Genomic DNA, 20661 nt, shown 5'->3' with positions numbered 1-20661 from the left:
GTTCCCTTTGAGATTTTCAAACTCCATAATGCTTTGGACAAAGATTTTTTATAGTTTACCAGAGTTTTCCTCACAGCTAATTTTAAATCAGTCAATATGTGACTGAAGTGCAGGCATCCAGCTTTCTCTGAATATGTGCACTGTGCTTCATCAAAATCTTCAAACAGGAAGGTCTCTCCACCAGGCAGAAACGTTAGAATGCCTCGAGGTACTTATGTGGGCAGTCAATGCATCTACATTTGTCACATTTCACCTCTAAAATAAGGGTTTTAAACTCTTGCAGATTTCTCTGAAAGACTGTCTACAGTCTCTCTGTCTTGGGTTTCATTTAATCATGTTCTTCTCAGTTCTCTCCTTGAGCGCTCTCAGGGGGTTTTTCTCTGCAAAAACACATCAAATCAGCTATCTAGGAAACGATTCAAAGGAGTCTTAAACTGGGATGGCTCCATGTAAGCGTTAGTGAGTCAGCTTTGCTGATTAGGGCAGGCCTTGCAAATCCAGACCTGTCCAAAAATGCCTCTCTACCTCCTCAACTTTTATGTTATAAATGCAATTAAATCTTAAAGTCTGACAATGAAAGTCTTAAATATCCACACTGGCAATAAGTCAGCGCAGTTACAACTCAAGTTAATAATCCTGCTATTTCAAGTATTAAAAATTATGCTAGTTTGTCCAGTTAATTTAAGCCTCTGAAAAGGCGAGTCTGTGTAATCTCCAAACAGTTAATACTGTTTTTGTAAAAGCCCTTAAATTAAAGCTCAAAGTATGCACTTCAAATGCATATAGCTGTGCGTTTAAAATACACTACACACCACAAAAACTGCTTTTATCCAACAAACTGTACCAAACTGGAACTACGCAGGTGCAGCTGTCTATTTTCCCACCACTTCAAACGTACTCATTCACAAATAATTTCATGAGCTCATTCTGAGACTCAGACATGAAGTTGGACTGAACTTACCAACAATGTTATTTTGTCTTTTGTAAAAGACAGTATCAGGAATATATATGGCACTACACAAAAATGTCTGTGTGGATGAGTAGGCTGGAAAAAAACACCATTAATGTTAACAGCTTTCATTTAATAACGTCTAACATTCTTACCAGTTATACTACATACAATACTTCTTTGTGTGTCAAAGAGCTTTTCAAAAAAACAAAAAACAAAGAACATATATGTTTAAAGCACTTCTGGTAGTAAACTGAGGTCCAACCGAGTAGTAGTAACCTATTCTTAATTAACTTTATGATTGCTGCCTTTTGCAGCACTGCAAATCTATCCTGTGTATCTTAATAGTGGTGATCATTTGGTAGCATTAACATCTTTTGGAGAACATGTGGTGCAAGAAGATAATGAGAGTAATGTTGCATCGACATAAGGTGAATTCACCTTCTCAAGAGGGTGGGGTGTTCAATACCATCCTACTCACGTTCTGAGGAATTGAAACTGAAGAGCTGAACAAAGCCTATTTGACTGTCTGTCCTCCTGACACATGGTGTACTTCTTTCTTACGTCTCACCATGAAACTTCTTGGAGCTCTGATCCTGGTTTTGAGTTTGTCTGCAGGTAAGAGCAACTTATGATTTATTCGTCTTGTTCTTTACCAGATAATCAGATAATCACTGGTCCTTTCAGCTCTTCTAATTTTATTTTTTCCATTAAAAGTTTGATTTAAAATACACTATAGTCATGTACAGCAAGCTATTATTAATGAAGTTTATGATTGCTGCCTTTTGCAGTAAAGGAAATCCATCTATGTGCATCTTAAAACTAGTGATCATTTGGTAGCATTAACTTTTTTGTAAACATATTGCACAATGTTGCATCGGCACAAAGTTTAAATTACCTCCTAAACAAGGCGGGGTGTTCAGTACCATCCTACTCACTTTCTGAGGAATTGAAATTGAAGAGCTGAAACATTAAAAGTTTGATTTAAAATACACTATAGTCATGTACAGATGCAAAACTATTTTAAAAATTGCCTTTATAAATCAAATTATGGAGCTCACTGTATTTTGTAATAGAAATGGCAGATCCTAAAGGCCTTTTCCCACAGCACCCAACACGCAGCGCTGCGCTTTGAAACACATTAATTTCAATTGCTTGCACTGCACAATAAGGTTCCATTTGCTTTTTATTGAAGAGCAGAGGCGGAGCCAGACATTTGAAACACCCGGGGCTTAGCCCTAAAGGGTAGTATGCATGTGGGATTTTTTTTTTTTTTTTGGGGGGGGGGGGGGGTAGAAATGATTGAAAGATTAATTGGCTCTGTTTTGAGTTTTGTTCAAAAAAGAATGACTTCATATAGGGAAAAGTATATATCACATATGCAGGACACCTTAAACTAGTTTTTTAATTAAGCAGCAAGGCAGAACAAAGTCGGGGCTGTATCAAGACACGAGGACTAAACCCCAATTCAACCAGACCCAGAACTGATCCGGAATTAAAACAGGACTACAACATTTCAAAATCAGGACTACTGAGGACTTAACCAAGACAGAACCAGAATCAGAACTAGATGATAGTAGCACTAAAAATCATCATATACCTGCACTACACTTATTTTTTTAATTCTACCAAAGTACACTATTTAGATTGAGAGACGTTTATATAATTATTTAGCCTTGTTGTGCAAACAAGCCTGCATAACTTAATAAATGTAGAATTTGAAAAATAGTAAACCTAAAAAGAAACACTAGGTACGAGATACATGAGTACCTATGATACGGTGATACTTTTGGTAAACAACCATTTGACTAACATGTGTGTCTCACCTGCTCTTGTTCCATCTCTGTTCTGTCCTCATTCTCTATCTCCCTCTCTGCTCCTCTCTCTCTCCCTCTCTGTTCCTCTCTCTCTCTCTCTGCTCCTCTCTCTCTCCCTCTCTGTTCCTCTCTCTCTCTCTCTTTGTTCCTCTCTCTCCCTCTCTGTTCCTCTCTCTCTCTCTCTTTGTTCCTCTCTCTCTCTCTCTCTGTTCCTCTCTCTCCCTCTCTGTTCCTCTCTCTCTCTCTCTTTGTTCCTCTCTCTCCCTCTCTGTTCCTCTCTCTCTCTCTCTTTGTTCCTCTCTCTCTCTCTCTCTGTTCCTCTCTCTCCCTCTCTGTTCCTCTCTCTCTCTCTCTGCTCCTCTCTCTCTCCCTCTCTGTTCCTCTCTCTCTCTCTCTCTCTTTGTTCCTCTCTCTCTCTCTCTCTGCTCCTCTCTCTCTCTCTCTCTCTGTTCCTCTCTCTCTCTCTCTGTTCCTCTCTCTCTCTCTCTGTTCCTCTCTCTCTCTCTCTCTCTCTGTTCCTCTCTCTCTCTCTCTCTCTGTTCCTCTCTCTCCCTCTCTGTTCCTCTCTCTCTCTCTCTGTTCCTCTCTCTCTCTCTCTCTCTGTTCCTCTCTCTCCCTCTCTGTTCCTCTCTCTCCCTCTTTGTGCTGACAATCATCAAATATACAGTTGAAACCAGATATTTACATACTCTTCAGATCAAAACACAAACACTTTTTTAATTGTAACATCAAATCAGACTAAATGTTTATTTTTTTAGATTGATAAATATAAAAAACATATTTGTTAACTTTAAGAGTAAAGAGAGAAACTACCTGTATTTCTTAATTGTAAATGGCACCAAATTGTATTCAAAACTGAGCCACACTTATTGACATCTCTTAATTTTCCCATTTCAAAGAAACAGGCTCTGTGTTTTGCCTTATATGCATCCACAGCTGTGCCACCAATTTACTCACATGGACTCTACTAACCTATCAGAAGCTTCTTCAGCTCAGAATGGAATCGTCTGGAGTTTTCTTATTAATTAACAATAAATTTAGTGTACATGTGCTCCTAAATTTGATGAAAGTGATAAAAAATAGACCGCTCTGTCTCTCTTTATTCTGACATTTAACTAATTCAAAAGATTTCAATATTTATTTATCCAAAACAAAACAAGTTTACTCTAAATTGATGTTGTACAGTAAAAAAATGTTCTTGTGTTTTCCATAAAGTGTATGTAAATATCTGGTTTCAACTGTGAATATACTGCTGTGTATTGAAATTCCTCTTGTTTTGCATAGAAATATACTGAACAACATACAAAGCATAATATATAAAATACTACCAGAGTTTTTTCTTTGAAAGAAGCCCCTTATGTCCATTCTTGTATATCAGTGCATTACTGAAACCGGTTTATTTAGCCGTGGAGGGTAACAACTGAAAATATGAAATAAACACACATGTAAGCTAAGACTCTCTAAAGAAACAGCATTGTTGTTGTTCGGCTTTTCAAGAGCAAGTAACATAATATTGGTCAAGTGATCAGTTTGATATCAATCTTTCGTGATACACCGTCATATTTACATTATTTGTACATACAAATGATTTGCTTTGGTACCTGGTCAAACTTAAGCTCTCCTTAGTATGGCTGGCTCCGTTTCTCCAACAGCGCATTCACAGGCAGCAGCTGCCCCGCCCTCTCGCTCAGTCGCTTAGGCTACGTTCACACTGCAGGCGAAAGCGCATCAAATCCGATTTTTTTGACCCTATGCGACCCATATCCGATCATGGTGCGACAGTGTGAACGACACAAATCCGATATTTTCAAATCCGATCTGGGTCACTTTCGTATGTGGTACTGAATCCGATACATATCCGATGTCTCAGAAAGCGACTGCTGTGTGAACGGTCAAGTCGCATTAAATCCGTCTTTTACGTCACTGACACAAGACAGACGCCAATTATCAGCGCCAGAGAAGACATCGCGAACGCTTCCTGGCCATCCGGTGAAACTGCTGGGAAGACAACGTTGGAGAAACATTAACATTTTATTTGTACTGCATAACCTGCAGGTTCTGACAGAAATCTGCAACTATCCTTTGAAGCACCGCTCCTCTAAAACAGCAATAGCCTAAGGATCATTATTAGGTTATCTACATTATTATGTAAATAACAAAATAACTTAAAGCAAAAATCGGGAAACATGAAGTCCGAAGTCTTTATATTAAGGCCATCAGTCAAACAATATAGTTTGTTCTGGGTCTAAACAGAGCGCGTTGTGTATGACGTCTTCTTTTGCGCATGCGGGCCGCTTTAAGCGTTCACACTAGAGCGCGTTTGCTGTCGCATTTTATTTGTAGTGTGAACGAGCAGACAAAAAAATCGGATTTGATCAAAAAATCGGAATTGAGCATTAAGACCTGCAGTGTGAACGTAGCCTTAGTGCCTGAGCTCGGATCATACCAATATCAGGGGGGATTCACACACAGTCGTAAATTCCCACAGTGTGCACTATGTGCTTCGAATATTGTGTGTACTTTTTGTTTTATACAGTTGTCAGCCAGACATCTAACTATGAAAAAATTACACTCCAAAATACCCCGGGCTTCTGACAAAACAACCCGGGCTTAAGCCCAGTAAGCCACCCCCACGGTCCGCCCCTGTTGAAGAGAGCTATTTACCTGCATATACTCTATAGATCTGCAGGGTATTATTTTATCTAATCTGGGTTCTTGTTGATTAGTTTTTTTGAGGAATTAAACTCCTGGTCCTTTGCCCTTTCTCTCTCTCTCTCTCTCTCTTTTTTAATTTCCTGGTGCATTCTCTGAGCTGTGGTACCACAAACTTTATAAGAAGCCTTTTCTCTGAATGAAAAAAAAAGCTTTTCTTCATCTCAGTAAGGCATCTGCAGTCTAATGGATGATGCTTTGTATTTGGAGAATCTTCATCTATGAATGACAGCTGTCTTTGTTTCTTTGCAGCATGTGGATTAAAATGCTACGTATGTGCATTCTCTGACCCTCACTCCTGCACTGATGCCTTAACTTGTCCTGCTGGTATGGACCGATGTTTCAGCCTTACTACAAGCGGTAAGTTGTTCTGCAGTGTATTAACAAGTGTTTAAAGCTGTAAATCATACATTTTATGAGCATAGCATTAGTTAAACTGAGGTTTTCCCATTATGTGTTGAAGGTACCGTCACTAAGAGCTGCATAAACAGTGTCTCATGTGTCAGTCCTATGAGCTGCTGTGAAGGGAACTTGTGCAACAGTGCTATACCAACTGGTCCCAGTGCTATGCTCCTGCTGGTGTCTTCAGCCATAATCACCATCTTCCTCTGAAGCTCTGGAACAACTACATCTTAATCGTGTTTTACTTTGTTCTTAACCAAAAATTACAACCCAGGAATATTAAGCCATTTTTTAAATAATGTATGGATATTTCTTTTCAATAAAACCACAATAATGTATCAACTACTGAATTGTTTAATTCCTAGGATTCTGCAATTCACATCACTACAGCAGAAAGATTTTTTTGTGAGCTCTAACAGAAAGACAAACAAAACAGGACAGAAAAATAGACGTTATTGCGAGCAGATCAATCATTTATTTTTTTAGCTGTCTGATAAAGACTTATTTAATTACTTTTTACAGTTATTTCCACAAATGCAGAAATCACTTTTCCCACCCATTTGATGTGCTCACTCTGTGACTGAGATGACTCTTTCATAAGAGACGCATCAGGCATATACAGTGTTTGCAACTGTGAAAAACAGGTCTTTAAACATGAATAACCTGAAAAAGTCAACATTGATGCAAAAGTCAGGTAGATGAATTTCACCTAGTCTGATCGCAGGTAAATACACATAAGTCATTCATGACAATACATACAGTACTTCTCTAGATGTCACACGAAAAACAAACATATACCATATGCATAAATAAAATTAAATATTTGTTCTTTGGCAGTCTACCTTCACTCAATCACGGGGGGGGGGGGGGGCAACAACAACAAAATATTTTTACACAGAAAACTTTCCCTTTAACATTCACATCTCAAACAGTATGTGATAGCCAAATCCACTTATTGTGTTTTAAGTGAATGTCCTTTTAAAAACCTTCATAGATACATGTTATATTTTACATTTTGCGATTAACCTATTTAACATAGGTTAGATTCTCACACAATCTCACACAAGCTTTCCTGGTTTCACAACAAAGTAAGGTTACTAAAAAGAAGTACGAAATTATGTATGCATCCATTTACTTATTCATTTGAAGAAATGCTGCTGTGTACTGTGTCAGTAAAAACCATTCTATGTAAAATTTTAACATTTCCTGTGGTAGGATCAAGAATGCAAGAAAAAAAAACTTAAACACGGCCAATTTATAGGATTTATCATTTGTAAGTTGCTGTAATTCCAAGACAAATTCAGACATAATAACACTGCTGTTTTCATTACTTTCTAGCGAGGCATTCAAATTACTTGGTGTGCTTTACTCTCATGCTGGCAATAACTATGAAAGAGCAGACAAACATTTAAACTCTTCATGCGCTTTGCAATGTCACTGCTTTGAAACACTGCATCAAAAACATCAATGTATGTAGAAATGTGTTTTATCCCTCTGGTTCTCTTTGCTAAGGTTGGCATACCATAGATTAGCTAATAAGGCAAATGAAGCCACAAGGCAGACATAGATGGCACACTAATATATGGCATCTTTGAGAATAATAACTGTTTTACAAGGTAAATCAGTTATAATAATAGAGTAGTGTGCAAAAGTCTTGAGCCACCCCTCATTTCTCTTTATTTTAAAGTTATGACTAGGAAATATGACAGCAATTTATTGAAATACAATTTTATGCCTGTCAAACTGTGTAAACCTTGGATTTTTGTTGATTCGGCTAAAATAAACAAAAAAAAAAACAAAAACGGAAATATTTATATGTTTTTGAGACCGGCTGGTAGCAAAACAGTCCCTAAGATACAGTTTAAAATTGGTTCCTTACAAAGTTGTCTGTGATAAACACAACAGTAGTTCATCCCTTGTGTTAGGTGTCTTCCTTTAAGCTCTAGTTATTCATAGGTCAGTGTTAAGTGGCTTCGCAAACAATAAACACATCTAAAAATAGTCAGCTACACGACTTGGGCTGAAAACAAGTAAAAGCCAAAATCCATAGAAAAAAAAATCTGAAAGACCTTCAGACAAGCCTGGACAACTATTGCCCAAAATACACTTAAAAATTGCAAGGAAGTTTGGCTCCTTCGAATTAAAATAAGACAATAAGAAGCGGTGCAAGACTTTTGCACAGTAATGTATAACAAATATATTACTGTGGATCAATAATAAATATCTTTTAAATGTACCCTGAGCAGTTAAGTTGACTTGTGCAGACTTTTTAAATAAAAAGCATAAAGCAGTAGATTTTGGCACTAAAATAATATAATGGCACTATAGGTTATGGGACTTACTGACATAAAAGTATTTGCAGCTTATTGTTAACCCCTTTATTCATCCCCAGAATCATGCATATTTAAAAACATCCAACAGTATCCACAAATAAAAATTAATAAATATAAAGAGCAATTAATCAAAAGACTGTAAAATGTAGATGTCAGTGCAATGCAAATTAATGCATGTTAGCTTAAAAAGTTAAAAACACAGACTTAAGTATGGCTATAGTGCATTTTTTATTGCCTAACCCAGTCACCCCCAAAAAGACCCCCTAAATGGTACAGTTACTTCTATTAATAAGCTAATGGAAATAATATTAACCCAAAACCGCCGCCATGCTTGCTGTAGAGCTTTGGGCTTTGAGAAAAAAAAAACAACGCAGTATTAGATGGCCACTAAGGCTAAGAATGGTGATGATACAATCACAGATCGGATCTTCTATTGGCTGTGAAAGGCACACAAGGATGAGGATTAGCTTAAGGATGCAAAATGAGAATTAGAAGGTAATTCTAATTCTTTGGGCGGAGGGTTTTAATCTGCAGGCAGAAGTCCTGACAAAGAGCAGGATGGAAGAGACATGAGGTTAATCTTCATTAAAATGTCACTCTACTCTCAACTCAAGCTTCTGGTGGTGCCTCCCTGCTTTTACTTGGCATGTGTGCTCAAACTAATGTGTGCGGACGCGTGCGTGTGTGTGTCAGTCCGGTTTTCAATTCTTTAATGCCTTCAAAGAACCCTTGTAAAGAAAGCGATCTCATCCAGGTCCACAGGGTAATCAGTGAGGTACATGGGACCTTTATCATAATGTTCCCCCTTGTAGCTTTTCCATCGTCCTGCAGGCAAGTAGATATCCCTCTCTTGCTTTCCTGGCTCCAACACTGGCGCCACCATGAGGTCATCCCCAATCAGGAACTGGGAGTCGATCTTATAGGCAGCCTCATCATCATTGGCAATCCACCAGAGGGGCCTTATGATTGGGTCTCCTGTATCAAGAACCACATGTGCCAATTCAAGAACTTTTGGTGCCACCAGAGTTTCATGGAGCCCTGTGAACTTCTGTGCTATCTTTACCACCTGCAGATGCACAAAGACATTGAGTTAGCATGGAGCAGAGGCCACCTAACAGACAGCAGAGTAATAAAACCATCCACACGTCCTGCTTCAATTTATGCATCAAAGCACATAGAAAAAGAACTGACTTATTGTTTTTGACTTGTGATCAGTACTTGTATATTTTCTAGGAGAAATATTTGTTAATGAAAATGGCATTTTATTTATTCTTTTTTTTTTTTTTGAGAAAAATCTGATTTTCTTTAGCGCTTTACGGTGTACGGAGGTCAGAAGAAGGTAAGGCAACATTCACTAAGCCAGAGAGACACAAGAAAATGTTTAAAGCTTCTAAACCTTGTGTACAGGGTAAGTTGACTTGGATGAGTATTTTTATATTAAAATCAACTCGGAGCCCACGTGGTCTTATAGCTGGACAGTCAGAGGGCATGATCTGGAATGCTTTTTAGAAATTAATCTTTCTGAAACCATGTTTAGATCTCTAAAGTGCAAAACTGCTGTTAGAAGTATAAATCTTATCTGGGCATTCTTCTCTGTCATCCTGAGAGAGAGATTTTTGGTGTCCAGTAGGAGGACTTGAAAAAAAAAATTACTAACTGTTTTTGCTGCTGTATTGTTATTTGTTTTAACTTTTTTTAAAAATTTCTATCATGGTACACTACATGCTACATGTATTACAACACCACCCACTCTATGCAAGATCTTACCACATGGAGTGATCATAAGAAAAGTAAAGAGACCACATTAAAGCACTTCATTATGCTGGATGGCCTAAAACAAATAGGTCAGGACTCATAGTGTTCCCACAGTGTGGTCAAGTATGTCATGGACTGAAAAGACTGGTACCTAGAAAATGTGTCAAGGAAGAGGCAGAAAAGAAAAGCTGACTGAAGTAGATGAAAGGCACCTCAAGATTTTAAGTGCTATAGACAAAAAGCAGACCACTGCTGATTTTCAGGCAGCGATAAATGCTTCTAGATCAGAGTATGAGGTTTCCAGAATGACCATAAACTGACGACTGAACAAATAGGAAGGAATAACTGAGCGCTGCAAACAGAAGCGTTTCAGATTTGCCAACAAGCACAAACACTGGACTAAAGATGACTGGAAGAAGGTACTCATACAGTCGTAAACATAAGAGTCCAAGTTTAAACTCTTTACTTCCGCAGAAGAGCTGAATAACATTTTGATGCGAGACTAGTTACGGTGTGAGTTTCTATTTCTGCAAATAGCATGGGGAGATTAGAGCAAAGCGCCAGTATCATTAATAGAAAGGTCTAACAAAACATCTTGGAGCATCATGGAATCACCTTTGGACTAAAACTGATTGCCATGGGTTCATTTAATGACAAGAAAAGGCAAGACAGACTATTTGACTAAGAAAAGGGAATCTGATGCGCTGGCCAAATCGACATAATTCTATAAAATTTTATGTGTGATTAAGGACTATTTAGCTCTTTCAATATATATATATATATATATATATATATATATATATATATATATATATATATATATATATATATATATATATATATATATATATATATATAATTTCTAGTTTTAAACATTTTTTTGACAAATTTCTAAAATATTCTTGTTTTCTTTTTTATAACAGGTAAACAGATTTCATTTAACTGGTATGCATCCCCTTAAATTCCCCATAACTGGTCTGTGTAGACCAGGGGTGTCCAAGTTGGCGCGATCCATTTTTAATTGGCCCGCAAGTAATTTTATAAATAGAATAGAATATGGCCCGCACTTCAACTTTTGAATTGCACTTCTTAGTTGTAACACCAGGGGGAGTTGCTGTTGATCAAGGCAGTTGCTCCACCAAAAAGGACAATCACAGAAGAAATTTACCCCAAGTTACTAAACATGGCAGAACCAAAGAAGCGAAAGGTAGAAAGTGAATGCAGAAAATTTCAGACACGGTGGGAGAGTGAATATTTCTTCATAGAATTCAAGGGGAAGTGTTTCCGTTTGATCTGCACTGAAACTGTGGCAGTTATGAAAGAGTATAATGTACGACGTCATTATGAAACCAAACATCAGGCCTATGCATCCTACACTGGTGCTGAGCGAGAGCAGAAATTAAAGCAAAGGGTAGCTCTCCTGCAGGGTCAGCAACAGTATTTTTTTCGTGCACTCCTGTTATTAAGTCCAGTTCAGTCTGTTAAGGTTGATAACGGTTTCAAACGAACATTAATAGGTGTGTTGCTAAGCCTAATAACTTAAATAACAAACTTGAAATGTACCCGTCCCATTTTCCCCTTTATTGTTTTTTCTCTGTACTGTAAATCTTCTGTCTAAGAAGAAATCTGAGGCTGCTGTTCTGAGAATGAGCTACCAAAGCCTTTTCTGAATAAATCAATACAGATCCATTTATGGAAAGTTGTGATGAAGGCAGTTTTGTCTTTAATTATATTCAACAATATAACATATTTGACCACTTTTAAGTGTTTTTCTAACTTTAATACACTAAAGTTAAGGTTATATACCTAATTTCTAGTAAGTAGCCCAGCCCCTCCTATATTTTTATGTATGTGGCCCTCAGTGAAAAAAGTTTGGACACCCCTGGTGTAGACCTTTATGGTTTAAACTTTGGCGCCCTCCTGTGGTAGTTTTCAAACACACCAAAAAGAATTTGAAGCAACAATTATTCTGTCATTTCTCTACAAGCACACAAACAGCCGCTTCACGATAATGTAAAGGTTAAGTTTAAGCGTCCCGTTCATTATTTAATCTGTAATTAGTATTTTGCACTATAGTACTGATAGAGCAAAAAAGATCATTTTTACACCAACTGTAAAATGTGTTGCAAAATTGTTACAAACCCTATTACAAATGTTGCAAAAGTGTGTATGTGTGATGTACACACACACACAATTTAGTAAATTTAAATGCAGGAAAAGCTAAGAGGCTACACACTGTAAAATACTTTTCTACATCTAAAATTCATCGCTTGCTTTATTTGGCTTACCTCATTGTCATAAGCCCATGGAGGTATGGAGAACTGCATGGCGGGCATAAAGGCAGATAGCTCCAACCATCTGATGTACAGTTCTCTGTCTGGCAGACCATTTAACCCACCTTAAACGCAGATGAAAGACTGTCAGATAAAACCAGATCATAGAAAATCTGTTTTTTTAACAGAGCTAACACTCTTAAAATGCATGCCATACCTGCAGTATGGTTCGGGTAGGCATTTCCTCCTATCATATCAGGTAAGACAAACTGGTAACCCAAAATGCCTATAGTCAGAACAGTAGGGATGATGGACTTGAGGCCGAGCTCGTAACCCCACACCGAGTCCCTGTCAATGATCCTGAAGAAGCAGGAGATGTTCTGACTCTGGTAACCAACCCTTAGCTCAGCATGCTCCATAAATGGTATAGCCATCTCTGTGTAGCGGCGGGTGAAGGTGGAAGGGTTTGACAGTGGGCCCAGGGTACTAAACTGACGGGGCAGGTAGCTCGTTTCTCCTGCATCAAACTTGAAGGAGGTCACCCCATAGCGACTTTTGAGCATGTGCAAGTTTGAGGAATACCATTCACGAGCGTCTGGGTTTGTGAAGTCCAAGATTCCTCCAATCCCGTTCCACCAGCGAACCAGAGCGGGCAGTTCACCGCCTGGCTCACGGACAAATAGCTCTTTCTCCACAGCTGCACCAAAATTTATGGAGTCATAGTTGATAAAAGGGTGCGTCCAGAGTGTAACTTGAAAGCCGCCCTCTCTTAGTTTGTCAAACATGCCGCTTGCATTGGGGAACTTCTGCGGGTCAAAGTCAAACTCTCCGTAATCTGCTGTGTAGCGGTCATCCAGCTCCAGATGGGAGCAGTTGAAGCCATGCCTAGTAATGTCAGCGGCATAGCGCAGCAGCTTCTCCTGAGTTACAGCGGTCTTGTAGATAGCCCATGTGGACCACACTGGTTTTTTGAACAAATCAGCAGATGGGACTTTGATAGGCTTTGTGAAATACCGGCGCACCTGAGAAAAGAACATGAATGATTAGGGGGGAAAAAGAAAAGAAAAGAACATGAAGTAAGTGATTTGAGATGTTTTTAAATGTGTGGTTATTGTCTTTCATTCAAGCCTGCACAGGCTTTGTGCTTGATTAAACAAGTGTAAGGAAATATGCCTACTGGCATCCTTACAATAACCAGATAAATTAGCTTAGGGGTTGCTTGGTCCCTTACAGCTTGAGAATTTCAGCTTTCCGTGTCAAGAAATAACCAACTACATAAGCCAATTTTTAGACTTTTTCTAAAGATTTTACAAACACACTATAAGATTATAATATTGATATCCTCATTAAGAAAGCATTTACAATTGGGGAAATCATTATTAATTCATAAGTTTGCTCTCTTACAAAGAAAAAACCTGAAAAAAAATCACTGCATAAAAGTTATAAATTGATTTGCAGGTTACAGAGTGAAATAAGTACTTGATACCCAAGAAAAATATGACTTAGTATTTGGAGGAGAAACCCTCCAAAGCACTGTCATGTCATCATTCACCAGGTTTGCACACATCTCAGGAGGGATTTTGGCCCACTCATCTTTACAGAAACACTCTTAATATTTTAGGTTTCTTGGCCTTCACTTGGCAACTCGAAGCTTCAGCTCCGTCCACAAATTTTTTAATAGAATTAAAGTCTAAGACTGGCCACGCCGAATCTTGACGTTTTGTACTTCTTTCGCCACACTATCTTTATCTTGATGCTATGTTGGAAGACCCATCCACAACCCATACGAAGTATCCTGGCTGAGGGAAGTAGGTTCTCATCCAAGATTTTACAGTACATGGCCCTATCCATTGGCCCCTCAATGTGATGGAGTTGTCCTATATTCTCAGAAGAAAAACAGCCTCATAGCATAATCTTTCCACCTCCATGCTTCACGTAGGGAATGCTACTCTTTGGGTCATACCCAGTATCTCTCTTCCTCCAAACCCAGACATGTAAAGTTGATGCCAGAGAGCTTGATTTTAGTTTCATCTGACCACTGTGCATTCGCCCAGGCCTTCTCTCAATCATTTAGATGTTCACTTACAAAACTTGAGATGATCCTGTACATTTGCGTTCTTGACCAGGTGACCTTGCGGGCGCTTCAAGATTTCAATCCATTATAGCATAGTGTGTTGCCAGTGGTGACAGATCACAGCTTTGAGGTGATCCATCACCTCTCTTATGATAGTCCTCGCCCATGAGGCAAAATCTCCATGCTGAGGACATTGATGGTCATTTTATACTTTTTCCAATTGCACCAACAGTTGTAAACTTCTCCCCAAGCTTCCTACTGTAACTTATACCAGCCTTTCGTAGGTCAACAATCTTTGAAAGCCTTTGAGAACTCTTTGGTCTCGCCCATGGTGGTGGACAGGTTGGAAGAGAAGAAATTGATTCTGTGGACAGGTGTGCTTTATACACATAGTGAGTTGAGATCAGGAGTATCTGTAACTGTGACTTCAGGCTGGGTTGTAGGAGATTAAATACCTTTTTCACTCAATGACAAGCAAATCAATTTAGTCTGTAAATTTGATGTAATGTCCTTTTTCTGGGGTTTTGATTGATATTCTGTCTCTCTCCATTAAAAATGAACTACAATAAAAATTAGAGGATTTCCATTTCTTTGGAAGTGAACAGACACTTAAATTCAACAGTAAATCAAAGAGTCATTTCCCCAACCTAAGTATATTTTCTGGAATGTTAAAGATTAAACCTGCTCTGCAGGGGAACAAAGAATTAATGGCAGTAGTATTAAATTAAAAATGCATATGCAGGATGGGACAAGTGTTTCTGGTCCAGTTATTTGTTGTACATCTGAGTATATATCCACTACACTTTAAATTGGCAGCTTTTAACATTATTAAATATTTGTCAAATATCCAGCATAATTACACTCACCATGTACTTGTGAATAGAGGTGACATCTGACCCCACACAGACTCTATAACTGAGTTCAGGAAAGGTCTGCTGTCTTTCTAGTGGTCTGAAGGGAGAGTCCTGGTACCGGGCCTGGAACCTCAGTGTCCTGTTCTTCTCTGACCAGCCCAAATGAAACGGTACTGAGTCGTTAATCTTAATGGCAGTTGCATTTGATGACAGCCAGTACCGCTCTAGAATTCCTCCAAAAGCATTTCGATTGGAGTAGACGTCACTTGCGATGAAAGGTTGTGGTTCCTCTTCTCCCTGAAATCTGATAGGCCAGTACTGTGTTGCCGTCTCTGCCCCTCCATACCAATGAGAGTCATTATAGGCCATGACATGCTCTACCAAGTGCTTATTCTGCAGCTCCTCCCAGCGAACCCGATAACAGATCACCGTGTCCTTTGGACGAACTGTTTGGATAAAAAAGTTGAGCTTGCCAGAATCCGACTGAGTGCAGCTCAGAATATCTCCCTCCTTTGAGCAAGAGTCCACATCCAGAGTACCAGACCTAAGATTAGGTGTTTAAAAGAAAGAAAACAAAGGGGCCAGTTAAACACAGTTGATATTATTTGTGTTTTAAAACAAATTAGTAGTAGTGCAACAACAAAGAAAATGTTGTAAGTTCTATTCCGTTGTTCTAGTTGTCTGTGGAGTGATTGTTCTATAGCTATTTCTGTCGGTATGAACTCTGCTGGCAAAGGACACATCTATTACAGTCTTCCCTAAGGGTGTAATCATGTGTCTGTCTCGTCTGATTTTTCATCATCCATCCCAACACTGCAGACAGGCAGACTTAAAGCAGATACAAAGAAGAAGAACTCTGTCAAGACCAACAGAAGTTACAAAGGCAATGAGTCCACGATTTGCTGGGACTTAGTTTCACAAGAGAAGTGTTTGTGGAGTGTCTTGATTTGGATTGCACAGACATTCCTTTGGTCCTTATCTCAGCTGTAAGATAAAATTATAACTAGTCATATTTATTACCCTTATAAGTAGCAGAGTTATTTTAGTTTTGTATTTTCTAATTCTAATTTCAAATTTTGTAATTCATCTTTTATTGTTTAAAAATGTTTAGCTTTAGTTTTTATTAGTTTTAGTCTTTTAAATAGTGACTGAATGTAGGGCATATGCAAAAGGCACAAATTAAAAAAAAAAATCTGTAAAGGCGTAATAACAAATTTTAGCAAATTAAAATGCCAAAACTTATTTTAACTTTTAGTTAGTTTTCCAAGTTCATAAAATCAGTTTAATTACAGTTTTTTTAAAGTGTAGTATTTATTTCTATTTTATTTAACAAGGTCAGTTTTAGGTTTTGCTTTAGTTTTAGTTCATTAAAATAACCATGACTAGTAGGCAATCAGGCAATTCAAATAATTAAATTATTAATCAAAATGTATCTTGTTAAAGGAAACAAAAACGCAGATGATTCTCTGTACAGTTTCCTAAGCATTAAAAGCATAGACAACAAGTCCAAAAAAGACAAAAATCAGCAAATTACCAATTATTAATTTAAAAATAATCAATAATATGAACCCACCTGAATGCCATAGTGAAGACAACAGCCCCAGCTTGGTTGTGAATAATAAAACCATCCTTGTTCAGGTCTAACAACGCTGTCTTGAACAACTGGGTTTTACGAAGCGACACTGAGTAATAGCACCAGGCGACCACAGCAGCTAGCACCAGCACACAGCCCAACATACTTGCCATCACCAGTGGCCGACCTTCATGAGAAAGTTTCTTCTTAAGTGGGGAGCCTCCGGGTCCCCCAGCCATCTGCTGCTCCCCAGGAGCCACCGGCACTATTTGATACATGCTGAAGGCGTGCGGGTTGGAAGAAGAGTGGCAGGAATGGACAGCTGTACTTAACTTGCTGTCAGAGCTTTTGAAACAGAAATATAAATCTGTGCACTGGCAGCTGTGGGAGTTAAGGGAAAACTGATGTCTACCTGCCAATCTTTAGGAATGTCTCCATTTCTGAAAAAGGGCTGATATATCTGCTCCTGTGAGGCAGACAGACAGATGTTAGTTTAAACCACAACAAGTGTAAAAGAAACCCAAAAAAACAATAGAAATAAAACACCATTAATATCATCATCACATCAAATAATGAATGGAAGCTAAATCAAGTTAAAGTGCTAAAAGAATAACAAGTAAATGAGTACAGGACATGAATATTGACCAATCTACCGCAGACTTCATCACACTGGCTATCTATCTATCTATCCAATTATCACTGCTGATGTTAGCTTAAAAGCGCTGCAGACAGGAAAAAAAACAAAAATGTCTTAGTGATGCATTAAAAATATTAGTTCATGCTGCAAAGGCATAATTTTCACACCAATCAAACCGTCTTAGTGACCTGATTTTGCCTCATGGATGGGGGCAATATCATTATGGAAGAACTCACTGCAATCAGGATTTAAATTTAGATGCAATAACACTTCCCTCACAGAGACAAGTACACAAAAAACATGCCATCAAAATAATACCTCCCAAAGAACAACATTTAGAAATATGTGCAATAAAGAATTCAAAAGCACAATAGTCGTCTTTCAGGGTTTTAGAAATCACATCTGGATGCAGTCACAACCAATCAGCAGCATAGTTACAGGCTAAAGATGACAATTTTGAGCATAAGGGGTTACTGTTTTACCTTGAATTGTCTGTCACTGAACACTGTTTTTGTGTAGCATTACTGTATTGGCCCTGTACTGTCTCTACACTTGCTTTTATTATTATAGCATAGTTCAACAGCATCCAGCAGAGAGAGAGCGAGAGAGAGCACTGGGCTTTTAATCTGGTAAATGGCAGGTATCCAGGCTCTGCACAGGCACTCATGGTGAGAGAGCCAGCAAAACTGTAAAAACAGGCTGTGATCAGAGGAAGCGCAGACACCAAGTCAGCAGGATTCAATTACATTTACCTCAGGTAAGAGCACCTTTGGGATGAGTAAATAATAGCCCTCAAACAGCTGTAGTGCAGCAAGCCCACAGTTTTCAGATTGATAAGAATGCAGTCATCACCAGCAGAACCATACTTAACTTCCCCACAGGTAAACATTATCCTTCAGCTCCACATCCTTCTTTTATTGTGATGCTATTTAATGCCAGTATCGCAAGGAGGAACCGAAATCTTGCAAAAATCTTGCAGACACAGGGAAACATTTTCCTCTATATGTCAGCTTTCGCTCCAGTGAAGATCCTGTTCCTCATTTCTATGTAATTACTGACAAAACTGTACCATTGCTCAAATGTAGAATTAAGTTGAGAAAGCTCAACTTGGGATTAGAGATGGCACGATACCACTTTTTTATGTCCGATACCGATACCGATATCATAAATTTGGATATCTGCCGATACCGATATGAATCCGATATAGTGTTTTTTAATCAACAAAACTGTTTTTTAAAATATCTTGCTGCATTTTGCAAGTCTGCAAGTTCATACTCAAGTTTAAAACAACAACTACACTAAAGCTATTCTGTTATACCTGTATACAAAAAAAATATTTCATAGTTCAGCAATACTGATCAATCTAATAAACTTAGACCTACACCATCCTCCCTATTCTGGTATTTTAAAGAGTACTTAGCGTAAATATTAAGCAACCTAACTAATAGGGTTCCAACTCCCAGCAACAACAAACATAAATAAATAAAAAATAAGGAACCACCCCTCACGCGCCACCTCATGATGCTTAATCGACGTAATCAACCTTAATTTGATGCAGTGTGAAAAAAAAATGCACAGAAATCAATTATTTTTCAAGAAATATTAAATAGATTCAACATCTTTCTTCAACAAAATTGCAGACTGCACAGATGGTACCTTCCCAAAGTAAAAAGTACTATAGCTTACTAGGGTGTATATATTAGACTTAATAGTCACTATATACAGTAATTGACTTCTATTCATTTTACATCAAATTAAAACTTTGGGTGTCAGATAATTATTTATTAAAAGCTCGACATTTTAAATGAGAATAAGAAAGAAAAGTATGTCTTTGTGCCCCCTTTTCCCTGTTAATGCCCTATCGGCCCCCCTGGCTAAACTTTGCTAGATCCGCCCCTGCACAGTTACCAGCGTCAGCTACGTAGAAAAAGATCCTGGTGTAGAAAGAAATATTAAATAAATTCTAACAACAGCTTATCAAGCTTAAACGTTCTGCTGTTGTTCAGCCGCTGGTTTCCTCTTTCTGGTGCAAAGTGGGCCAAAAACAAACAAGAGAGACGGACTCGCGACAGAAAAGCCGATCAGCTGATCATTTAAGCAGTTTCACGATTGAAGTAGCAGCCGGAGAGCGAGAGGCAGTCGCTTGTTAAGCTTAACGTGGGAATGCTTTACAAACATTCAGAGATGGACTTACACACTTGCTTTACTTCTCTCGGGGATAACTTTGTCGGAGATGAAATGCCAGGTTGCTAGCGAAGCTCCACATGCTATCCAGACCACCGACAGGTCCCGCATGCCACAGCTGCTCTATCACGTGATGCATACTGCTCCGACTGCTAACGTTCTGAGGTGAGTTACGGCGTGTTGCAAGTTTTGCGAGGTGCTTTCGTGATATTTAATGGATCGGATTACATTTTTTATTTTTCTCCGATATCCGATCCAGTAATTTAGGTCAGTATCGGACCGATACCGATACGTAATATCGGATCGGTCCATCTCTACTTGGGATCCATTATAAATCAATTTATTCTATTAAGGGAACTTAACAATGAAGGCAGACCAGTCTTAAAATGTTAGAGATAATCAGTGCTTTTTCAGAAACCTAGCAATTAGTCTTGAAACTGTGGGCTGAAATCATATTAATCTTTAATGGCTATCGGAATGAAACGTATAACATTTTAAATTAGGCCACAGGGCCCGGTGCAGTACAACAGGCTCCATACTGCAGGTTATGCAGGGGTTTCTAAAAACATGCACATTAACTACACAGTGACTACGAACTGTTCAAGGCAAATACCTAAATTACAACAAACACTGAAAAACGTCGTCATCTGACTTTCTGAAAGGATCCCAGTGGACACAGACGCCGTCCAACGACGTGTATGTTTACGTTATCTATCCACGCCCGTGTCAAGCTGGCGTGTAACCAACTAATCAAACACTTCCGATATCTGATCGATCCCCAACAAACACTCACTCGACTCGGCCGTTGACGCCGAGTTGGGATATTGCCGTAACAGTAACTCGCTCTACCAGTATTCACGAACTGATTCAGAAGACCGTGCTCACAATTAAAAGCTATATTCGCCATGACAGTAACACGCAAAAAAACGTTGTGTCACATACAAAACATTTTAACTGCTCTTAATAAAGCTGCGACCACAAAAATACATTCACCTTACCTCCACATCTGACCACACTCCGGGGTCAACGTCTGTGCGCGCGGAAGCCTGCGGTGCAGCGACAGAGGCGTAGTCCCACCCAAACGGAGCGAATGCGAAG

General features: G+C 38.6%; 2 protein-coding genes across 5 annotated transcripts; one reads left to right on the top strand and one right to left on the bottom strand.

Moving 5' to 3' along the window:
* The first annotated feature begins 1442 nt into the window (after window positions 1-1442).
* On the top strand, window positions 1443-6749 carry LOC309719426 (uncharacterized protein). Its single transcript, XM_082555555.1, has 3 exons — window positions 1443-1567; window positions 5731-5838; window positions 5942-6749. The coding sequence occupies exons 1-3, from the start codon at window positions 1522-1524 to the stop codon at window positions 6088-6090; spliced, it is 303 nt and encodes a 100-aa protein (XP_082411681.1). The 5' UTR covers window positions 1443-1521; the 3' UTR covers window positions 6091-6749.
* On the bottom strand, window positions 6333-20642 carry LOC309719424 (myogenesis-regulating glycosidase-like). Of its 4 annotated transcripts, none has more exons than XM_082555550.1 (7): window positions 20562-20642; window positions 17155-17208; window positions 16743-17021; window positions 15182-15713; window positions 12459-13263; window positions 12257-12366; window positions 6333-9279 (listed from the first exon to the last, which is right to left on the bottom strand). In XM_082555550.1, exons 1-7 carry the CDS (start codon window positions 20567-20569, stop codon window positions 8932-8934), a joined length of 2136 nt encoding a protein of 711 aa, XP_082411676.1. In that variant the 5' UTR covers window positions 20570-20642; the 3' UTR covers window positions 6333-8931. The 4 variants fall into 4 exon arrangements, with proteins under 4 accessions (XP_082411676.1, XP_082411679.1, XP_082411678.1 ...); XM_082555553.1 differs by having other exon boundaries at window positions 20557-20575; XM_082555552.1 differs by lacking the exon at window positions 20562-20642 and adding an exon at window positions 20357-20414.
* Between the last annotated feature and the right edge of the window lie 19 nt (window positions 20643-20661).

Source organism: Aulonocara stuartgranti (genome assembly GCF_965226115.1).
Source record: "Aulonocara stuartgranti genome assembly, chromosome: 12".
Classification (NCBI taxonomy): Eukaryota; Metazoa; Chordata; class Actinopteri; order Cichliformes; family Cichlidae; genus Aulonocara; species Aulonocara stuartgranti.
This window is presented reverse-complemented; position numbering and strand designations above follow the sequence as displayed.

Excerpts from the sequence above, each read along its gene's own strand:
- LOC309719426 (XM_082555555.1), top strand. The coding sequence starts at position 1,522 with ATGAAACTTCTTGGAGCTCTGATCCTGGTTTTGAGTTTGTCTGCAG. Across the intron at positions 1,568-5,730 it reads GGTTTTGAGTTTGTCTGCAG|CATGTGGATTAAAATGCTAC; the intron begins GTAAGAGCAACT and ends GTTTCTTTGCAG. Across the intron at positions 5,839-5,941 it reads TTTCAGCCTTACTACAAGCG|GTACCGTCACTAAGAGCTGC; the intron begins GTAAGTTGTTCT and ends TATGTGTTGAAG.
- LOC309719424 (XM_082555550.1), bottom strand. Across the intron at positions 13,264-15,181 it reads CCTCTATTCACAAGTACATG|GTGCGCCGGTATTTCACAAA; the intron begins GTGAGTGTAATT and ends TTCTTTTCTCAG. Across the intron at positions 12,367-12,458 it reads CTACCCGAACCATACTGCAG|GTGGGTTAAATGGTCTGCCA; the intron begins GTATGGCATGCA and ends TCTGCGTTTAAG.